Here is a 9,740-nt window from a genome sequence, read left to right as displayed (position 1 = left end):
CCGGATCGCAATGTGAGTTATTTTGTCGCATTTGATGATTATGGTTAATTTATACTTATTTTCATGATGATTGTGATTAAAGTTCTAATTTTTTTGTTTTAATTTCAGTGGGATGGCACTGGATGTTCAGGCTGGTACTGAGAGGAAGAGTATGTTGAACACGTGCAAAACTCTCTTGCATAGGTGGCTACGACAGCTGATGAGGTAGTGATCCTGCGGAAGAAGCCCATAGATGTTGAACAAACGCATGATCTGTCTATTTTAGTTGTGATTGGTCGCGAAATCCTTATGCTGTTGAAGTGTATTTTAGCTTTAGTTTTTTTAGTGGTAGTTGGGATTGTCTACATTGTAGCGAGACTTTCATAAATTAATACCTTGTGTGGTGGCATGCATGTCGTATAATTAACTAATTATGTTCTAGGTTTTAATATGATATGTATGTCATGTAATGCAGATGAGCCGGCATTAGATGTACAATGCTGATCGCCGCTCCCAAGAGTTCATTGAGGGCATGCCTTCTTTCTTACGTGTGGCCGAGGCAAACAAACGCGATGGTTTTATGTGTTGCCCATGTGTCATATGTAAGAATTTGAAGGGATATGCTAGCTCAAGGAGTCTTCATTCACACTTGTTGAAGTCGGATTTTATGCCAAACTATATTTGTTGGGCGAAGCATGAAGAAACTGGTCTTGTAATGGAAGAAGGTAAAGAAGAACTATGGGACGATGATGACATTATTTCTGAATATGGTGCCTTCAATGATACTGCAATGGGAGAAGCTGAAGAAGAGGTAGGGGCAGAAGATTAGCCCGCTGATGATCTTGGTTAGGTCATTCGTGATGCACAAAGAGAATGCGAAAGTGAAAAAGAGAAGATCAAGTTCGAGCGCATGCTAAAGGATCACAAGAAATTGCTATACCCAACTTGTGATGCGGGGCAGAAAAAGTTGAGTACCACACTGGAATTGCTGCAATGGAAGGCAAAGAATGGTGTATCTGACAAGAAATTTGGGGAGTTACTGAAAATCCAAAAGAAGATGCTTCAGAAGGATAACGAATTGCCTGCCATTATGTACGAAGCAAAATAGATAGTCTGCCCTTTGGGATTAGAAATCCAGAAGATACATGTATGTCCTAATGACTACATCCTCTACCATGGCGAGAAGTACGAGAAGTTAGATGCATGCCCGGTATGTTATGCATCGCGGTATAAGATCAGACGAGATAACCCTGGTGATGTTGAGGGCGAACGTCCCATGAAGAAAATCCCTGCCAAGATTATGTGGTATGCTCCTATAATACCACGCTTGAAACGTCTGTTCAGAAACAAAGACCATGCAAAGTTGTTGCGATGGCACAAAAAAGACCGTAAGGTAGACAATATGTTGAGACACCCTGCTGATGGTTCACTGCGGAGAGCAATCGATAGAGAATTCCCAGAGTTTGCAAATGACGCAAAAAACTTAAGGTTTGCTTTAAGTACGGATGGTATGAATTCTTTTGGGGAGCAAAACAGTAGTCATAGCACTTGGCCTGTTACTCTATGTATCTACAATCTTCCTCCCTGGTTATGCATGAAGTGTAAGTTTATTATGATGTCAGTGCTCATCCAAGGCCCAAGGCAACCTAGCAACAACATCGATGTGTACCTGAGGCCACTAGTTGAAGAACTTCTACTTTTGTGGAACAGACCAGGTGTACGTGTGTGGGATGAGCACAAATAGGAGCACTTTGACCTACGAGCATTGTTGTTCGTAACAATCAATGATTGGCCTGCTCTAAGTAATCTTTCAGGACAATCAAACAAGAGATATAATGCATGCATGCACTGTTTCGATAACATTAAAGGTATATTCTTGAAAAATGTCGAAAGGTCGTGTACCTTGGCCATTGTCGATTTCTTCCTACGAATCACCCCCTAAAAAAAGAAAGGAAAGCATTTTAAAGGTAAGACAGACCACCAGACTAAGCCGAGCAACCGAACTGGTGAGGATGTACTCAATATGGTCAAGGATGTGAAAGTAGTATTTGGAAAGACATATGACAACGAACTTGTTCCAAATGACGCTGACGATCATGTACCCATGTGGAAGAAGTCCATATTTTGGGAGCTACCCTATTGGCAAGTCCTAGAGGTCCGTAGCGCGATCGACGTGATGCACCTGATGAAGAATCTTTGTGTGAACCTATTAGGCTTCATGGGTGTGTATGGGAAGCCTAAGGACACACTTGAAGCACGACAGGACCTGCGGTGTTTGAAAGAACAAGACAACCTGTATCCAGAGAAGATAGATGATGGACGCCATTACTTAAGTCCTGCCAGTTACACTCTTAGCAAAGAAGAGAAGGAAAACATGTTTGAATGCCTAGCAAGCATCAAGGTACCATATGGATTCTCCTCGAATATAAAGGGTATACTAAATGTGCCAGAGAAGAAATTCCTAAACTTAAAGTCCCATGACTGCCACGTGCTCATGACGTAATTGTTTCCAGTTGCATTAAGAGGAATTCTACCTCCAAATGTACGTCTAGCCACCATGAAGCTATGTGTATTCCTCAATGCAATTTCTCAGAAGGCAATCGATCCAATGGATCTAGCTAAACTACAGAATGATGTGGTTCAATGTCTTGTCAGCTTTGAGTTGGTGTTCCCTCCTTTATTCTTTAATATCATGACACACCTCCTAGTTCACCTGGTCAAGGAGATTAGCATTCTCAGTCCTGTGTTCCTGCACAACATGTCCCCCTTTGAGAGGTTCATGAGAGTTCTAAAGAAATATGTTCACAACCGTGCTCGGCTAGAAGGAAGCATCGCTAAGGGCTATGGAATAGAGGAGGTCATTGAGTTTTGTGTTGACTTTATTCCCGACCTTGACCCGATTGGTGTTCTTAAATCGCGACACGAGGGGAGACTAAGTAAAAATAGGACACTAGAGAAGAAACCATGTATTGGTACGCAGGACAATTATTTTAATAAAGCACACTACACAGTTCTGCAAAACTCCTCCTTGATGGATCCGTATATCGAGACACATAAAGAGTTACTCCGATCTGAGTTTCTAGGGAAGTCTGAAGCTTGGATTACGCGTCAGCATATGGAAACTTTCAGCGACTGGTTGCGAAAAGAATGTCAGGGTGATGAGAGTATTGATGAGCAACTATATTTATTGGCTAGGCAGCCATCGTGGCATATCCTCACATATAAAGGGTACGAGATAAATGAGAATATATTTTACACAGTAGCCCAAAATAAAAGGAGCACCAACCAAAATAGTGGTGTCCGCATAGATGCCACCGACCCTAATGAAAATAAGCAAATATATTATGGCCGCATAAAGGAGATATGGGAACTAAACTATGCACCTACTTTTAAGGTACCTTTGTTCAAGTGCCAATGGGTAAAGGCGACTAGAGGCGGGGTAGTAGTCGACAAATAGTATGGAATGACAACCGTGGACCTCAACAATATTGGGTACAAAGATGAACTGTTCGTCCTTACCAAGGATATGAATCAGGTGTTCTATGTCAAGGACATGTCTATAAAACCAAAGAGAGGAAAAAACAACAATGACCCAATCAATGAGCCAAAGCGCCACATAATTCTTTCAGGGAAAAGAAACATCGTCAGAATTGAAGACAAGTCAGACATATCAGAAGATTATGAAAAGGATGACCGAATTCCACCCTTCACAGTGAACAAAGACCCAAGCATCCAGCTAAATAATGAGGACACTACATGGTTACGGCGCGATCATAACCAAGGGATATACGTTAAGAAGTTCACTACTGTGCCCGCTTGATATATATAGTGATGTTTAATAGTGTGTATTAGATGTATTATGTAATAATTGTGAATTCAGAGATGTTTATTAGGTGTTTCTTTTTTTTCTATGTTCAGATTAAATTTGTGTTTGATGGTGGGATTTCCATGTTGCTTTTGGACAATGAGTGATGAAAAAATGAAAAGATTTACGTTAAAATGATGTAAAAACAAATTTTCAATCGAAAATAAAAGTTTTAATGATTTAAATTAAACACTACATTTTTGCATTAATGAAACAGTAATTATTAATGACATTATGTTTCAATATTTATAAGAAAAAACAAAAAACTTTAGGTCACACAAATTTTCTGTGTGCAATAAAGCAAAAGTAAATCCATATTCTTTTAGAATAATTTTATGTCCTGTATTTAATTTACTGTGCAATTAACAAGACTTTAACATTTTATAGAAAAAATATATAAAAAACAAATGGAGCTTGAAACGGACGGGAAGTAAAACTGCAACCCAACTTTAGTCCTGGGTAGATCTATCACCCGGGACTAAAGGTGGGCTGCATTTTTTGCGGCCCGCCAAAATACACCTTTAGTCCCGGTTCGTAATACCAGCCGGGACTAAAGGTTACCTTTAGTCCCGGGCGTTTACAGGAGCCGGGACTAAAGGTCCCTCCCATATATAAGGCGGTTGTTTCTTCTTCCTCCTCACTCTTCGTCTTCGTCGCCCATCGCCACTGCCGCCGCCGCTGGCCTCGTCACCATCGCCCGTGGCCACCTCATCGTCCTTGACCTCGCCGTCGCCGGACCCAACGCTGATCTTCTCATTCCCGACCTTCGACGCGCTCCAACGTCGACCGCCCCAACGGCGGCCGCCCCAACACCGGCCGCCCCATGCGCCACCAACGCCACCGGCCCAACGCCGGTCGCCCCAACGCTGCCGGCCCCAACGTACTGTGTATTGATATATATAAATTTGTTATATGTATATAAATTTATTATATATATATATTAGAGAGTTATAAATTTGTATTGTTATATATATAAATTTGTTATATATATATATATTAGAGAGTTATAAATTTGTATTTTTATATATATAAATTTGTTATACATCTATATTAGAGAGTTATAAATTTATATTGTTATATAGCTAAATTTGTTATACATATATATTAGAGTTATAACTTTATATTGTTATATATATCAAATTGTTATACATACATATTAGAGAGTTATAAATCTGTATTGTTATATATATATTTGTTATACATATTAGAGAGTTTTAAATTTATATTGTTATATATATAAATTTGTTATATATATCACTTGCCAATAAATATTTCTAGAAAATAAGAAATCAAAGTTATGCTTTGGAGACTTGAATTTCGAGTGTAGTTATTTAATTAATCTTAAGCACATGACTCGATCCATTTTATAGATATATGGTTTTTATTTTTTATAGATATATCTAGTGATGTAAAAGCTAGATGGCTGCCTCGAGAGACTACATGAATGAAGAAATGATGAATATTATCAACATCGGCACTTAATTTGCCGATGGTGACTATCAGGATGTAGATTATGGGAGTCAATACCTGGCTCTTGAAAATAAGCAAGAAAATATTGTGCAAGAAAATACTGGCGAGATATATATATATTTATATATATATATTTGAATATCTATCATCTATTATGTGTACACATGATATTTTATTATTCTTTTTTTATACGTAGCCCTCTGGATCGATGACCACAATGGCAAAAAGCAAAAATATTCGAGGCCCGAAACAGCCATTGGAGGGGCGCTACATAATATCGGAATTCAATATCGAGACAGGCGAACCACTTGATCCACATGCAAGGAAATTCATGCAACACTGTGGGTACCTTGTAAGGGACAGACTTCCGATCAGTGCCCGTGAATGGAAGCAAAAGATCAACGAGCCTCATGTTAGTTTTATTTCTGATCTTGATAAAAATTTAATTTAGGATGATATCCTTCAATATTTCACGTTGCAAGTGAATGATTATGATGATATCAACGATGATGAATTAAATGAGCTAGTTTGAAAGTGGGCTATGAAGAAGATGGCCACACAATTCTAGACTTGGTAGAAATCCCTATACACGAAATACGTCAAGAAGAACCTAATACCCAATTTTAATACTAGGGGCCCGCTCGCGAAGTTGAGGCCCTACTGAAATGATTTTGTACAGTATAAGACATCGGAAGAGGGTGAGAACGGGTGAGAAAGAAGGGAATGCCCGATAGAAGGTATACCATCATGGCATGGGATTAGGTGGCTACGCGACTGTTATTCCTAAGTGGCACCAAGCTATGTCGTCTATCGGTGCTGCATCAAAAGCAATTGCACTTGCACCATCTCTAGTGCTGCCATGAATTCTCGGCCACGCGAGCACCGGTATACCGCACTGATTCCGATCACTTTACCTCCGATATTTCTTCGTCCACTCCAGTCCAGAGATGCGAAGATGCGCATGGCGAGCGATCGCCAGACCGCTATATAAACCCGTCCATGGCTGCTCACTCAGTACAAGCTCAAGCCAGGCACACAGCAGCCCGAAGACATCGATCATGGCTGCCTCGCGTTACCAGCAAGCTCTTGCTCTCCTGTACGCCTGCCTGCTCCTGGCCGGCGCGGCGTCCGGCGGCCGCGTGGACGTGGAAGACATGCTGATGATGGACCGGTTCCGAGCGTGGCAGGCCACGTACAACCGCTCGTACGTGACCGCCGCGGAGCGTCTGCGCCGGTTCGAGGTGTACCGCCAGAACATGGAGCTAATCGAGGCCACGAACCGGCGCGGCCTCTCGTACCAGCTCGGCGAGACCCCATTCACGGACCTCACCAGCGAGGAGTTCCTCGCCACGCACACCATGCCGCGCCTGCGCGCACCAGAGGCCGCCGCCGCGAGGCACCGGGAGCTCATCACAACGCGCGCTGGCCCCGTCAGCGACGGCGGTCGTCGCCACTGGAACTGGAACTCCACGACGGACGTCGACGTCCCCGAAAGCGTGGACTGGAGGACCAAGGGTGCGGTGACGCCGGTCAAGAACCAAGGATCTTGTGGTAAACAAATACTCGTAGAAAAATATTTACCAATCACCGTATCACACGCATATTCCTACAACGTATACGGGACAAAAAAAAACACACGCACTGTCATGATAGATGATCGACGACGATGCCCCTCTCCTTGCAGGCAGTTGTTGGGCATTCGCGACGGTGGCGTCGATCGAAGGCCTGCACAAGATACGGACGGGCCAGCTCGTCTCCCTATCGGAGAAGGAGCTCCTGGACTGCTCGAGGTCCTCGCCCAACAATGGCTGCGACGGCGGCGACCCTGGGGTTGCCATGGACTGGGTGGCCGCTAACGGCGGCCTCACCACCGAGTCCGACTACCCGTACTACCCGCCCGAGGGGCAGCAGGGCAAATGCAAGCCCGACAAGGTGCGCAACCACGTCGCCAAGATCAGAGGCAAGAAGTTGGTGGATCAAAACAACGAAGCAGCGCTGGAAGTCGCCGTGGCGCAGCAGCCTGTTGCCGTGGACATAAATTCAGAAACCCTCCAGCACTACAACGGCGGGGTGATCAGTGGCCCCTGCGACCCTGACAAGATCGACCACGGCGTCACGGTGGTTGGGTACGGTGCCGAATCCGGCGGCCGCAAGTACTGGATCGCAAAGAACTCGTGGGGCGAAAACTGGGGCGAGAAGGGATACTTTCGCCTCGAGAGGCGCATCAAGGACAACAGAGGCACGTGCGGTATAGCCACATGGGCAAACTACCCGGTGATGTGAGCTCCCGTCCGTCGCCGCCGTGCTTACTTGCCTGGTCGATCGTATACTCGTATGGATGATTAACTATATATGGTACAGTACAGTCGCCTTTTCCTGCACATGCGCAGCGCAAACCTATATCTGATGAGGTGCAGAAGTCAGCTTGAAGAACAGGCTGAAATAACTTGACGCACGCGACTACTCAGTACAGTGTCGTCGTCGTCATTTGCCAATGATGTATAATCTTAAAAACTATAATATATATAAGCTCGATATGAGGCTGTGCTAAATAGAATATCCCCTACTTTAACTATAACTAGCAAAATTAAATACCCTCCACTTTAACTAGCAAATTTATCTGTGCATTACAATGGAACCTAATTATGGTCGGGCATGGATCTAATTAATAGGATAAATGGATGATATGATACCAAACAACACTGCACTACGTACATAATACTCTCTGCATTTCAAATCGTAAGTCGTTCTAGCTTTTTTTATATATATAACTTTTGCTACATACCTAGATACAGATTATGGCTACATACTGGAAAAGCCAGAACAAGACTTACAATTTAGGATGGAGAGAGTATTAAGTTACTACGATCATTTTTCAATGGTGCATTATACAAATACTAAAACCGACTATGCTGATCTTAACTTGCTCAATTAATACAATGGATGGAATATTCAACAACACTGTTCTGGTCAAAATTATACTGTTAAATGGCCAAGTTTCTCCAGAATTCCGTAAATCTTGTCTAGCAAAACCAAGAATCACTTCTCCTAAAAAAAACAAGAATCACAATGGGGAAAATGGGAAAAAATACGTCATTTCCCTCCGATCACAAATTTGTCCATGCGTTCTAATAGAGCATACAACTTAATTTATTATGCGTACTGCTACAAAATTTATTTTTGGAGATTACTACTTTCGTTTATGGAGGTATCACATTTATATCACTGTCTTTCATAATAGAGACCCATTCTGAAAGACTCACATGCCATTAATTTACAAGAGGTGGAGGAATCGGTGTAAACCGTCTCCCAAAAACTAGCTAAGCCGTGTTTATCTCTGATAGCACTCCAACGCTAGTTTTTGTGTATAGCCTATATATAGCTCTCCCTTTCCCCTTGTGTTGGTTGTTGTTGCTCTCCATTGCCATACACGACCAGAAGCCCTTGGCTACTCCCAAACCTCCCTTTGCGGGTCATAGTGATTAGAGAAGTGAAAATTCTTAGTTTGGGAGTGTGTTTTGTTTTGTGAGAAGCCTTGCAGGTACGGTGGCTAGGTGACGCCGGCAAGTGCCTAAGGTTGTGGGTGGCTGTAGGAAGTTTATGAGGGCTGCAATCTTGCCCCTAAAAGGGAAAATATCACCTGGTAGAAGCGTGGAAAGTGATTGGATGAAACCTGGCTAGAGCTCGTCCATGAAGGTCATTCACGGCTTCCACAATAGAGATGCAGGATCTGGTGGGGATCTGAATACTAGGAAATACATTGTTGTGTCTCCATTTGGTTTGCCTCACATTTTGTATTTACATTGCGTATTTATTATCCTTCCGCTTGTGTCAACTTGAGTGTGTGTGTGTGACTGCACGGGCTGTGTGAATATGTTGATAGATTCACAAAGAAGCCACAAAACCAAGTTTGTGTTGACGTGAAAGAGGCAAGGAGGGCTCTAACTATTTTTTGTTGGAACTTAGTGAAAACCGGCTAGGCTAGTATAGGAACCCGGCTAAGCTGGGTTGGACACTCACTACCGGAATCCTCAAATTTACCGAGTGTTTTTATGTTTGCCAAGTGTATTCCCTCGGGCACTCGGCGAACAAGTTCTTTACTGAGTGCCGCGCTAAAAACACTCGGCAAAATAAAACACTCGACAAATAGGACGTTTTGCCGAGTGTCAAAACAAAAACACTCGGCAAAGAGGTTGTTTGCCGAGTGTTAAAAAATACACTCAGCAAACAAAAATAAAATATTTTTTCTAAAAAAGAAGGAGAAGAAAAAATAAAAAAAACTTTGCCGACTGCTCAGATCCAAAACCCTCTCCTCCCTCACTCCCTCCGGCGCTCTCCTCCCTCCCTCCGGCCCTCTTCTCCCTCCCTCTAGCCCTCTCCTCCCTCCCTCCAGCGGCTCCTCTGAGCGACGCAGCTCCTCCCCTCC

The 9,740-nt window shown here is 43.0% G+C and overlaps 1 protein-coding gene across 1 annotated transcript; it reads left to right on the top strand.

The window, feature by feature from the left end:
* Positions 1-6,345: 6,345 nt before the first annotated feature.
* LOC136534034 (senescence-specific cysteine protease SAG39-like) lies at positions 6,346-7,860 on the top strand. Its single transcript, XM_066526525.1, has 2 exons — positions 6,346-6,865; positions 6,999-7,860. The coding sequence occupies exons 1-2, from the start codon at positions 6,373-6,375 to the stop codon at positions 7,595-7,597; spliced, it is 1,092 nt and encodes a 363-aa protein (XP_066382622.1). The 5' UTR covers positions 6,346-6,372; the 3' UTR covers positions 7,598-7,860.
* The last annotated feature ends 1,880 nt before the right edge of the window (positions 7,861-9,740 follow it).

The sequence above is a fragment of the Miscanthus floridulus genome, unplaced genomic scaffold (genome assembly GCF_019320115.1).
Source record: "Miscanthus floridulus cultivar M001 unplaced genomic scaffold, ASM1932011v1 os_1442, whole genome shotgun sequence".
Lineage (NCBI taxonomy): Eukaryota > Viridiplantae > Streptophyta > Magnoliopsida > Poales > Poaceae > Miscanthus > Miscanthus floridulus.
The sequence above is the reverse complement of the archived record's forward strand: the minus strand, read 5'-3'. Positions and strand labels throughout refer to the sequence as shown.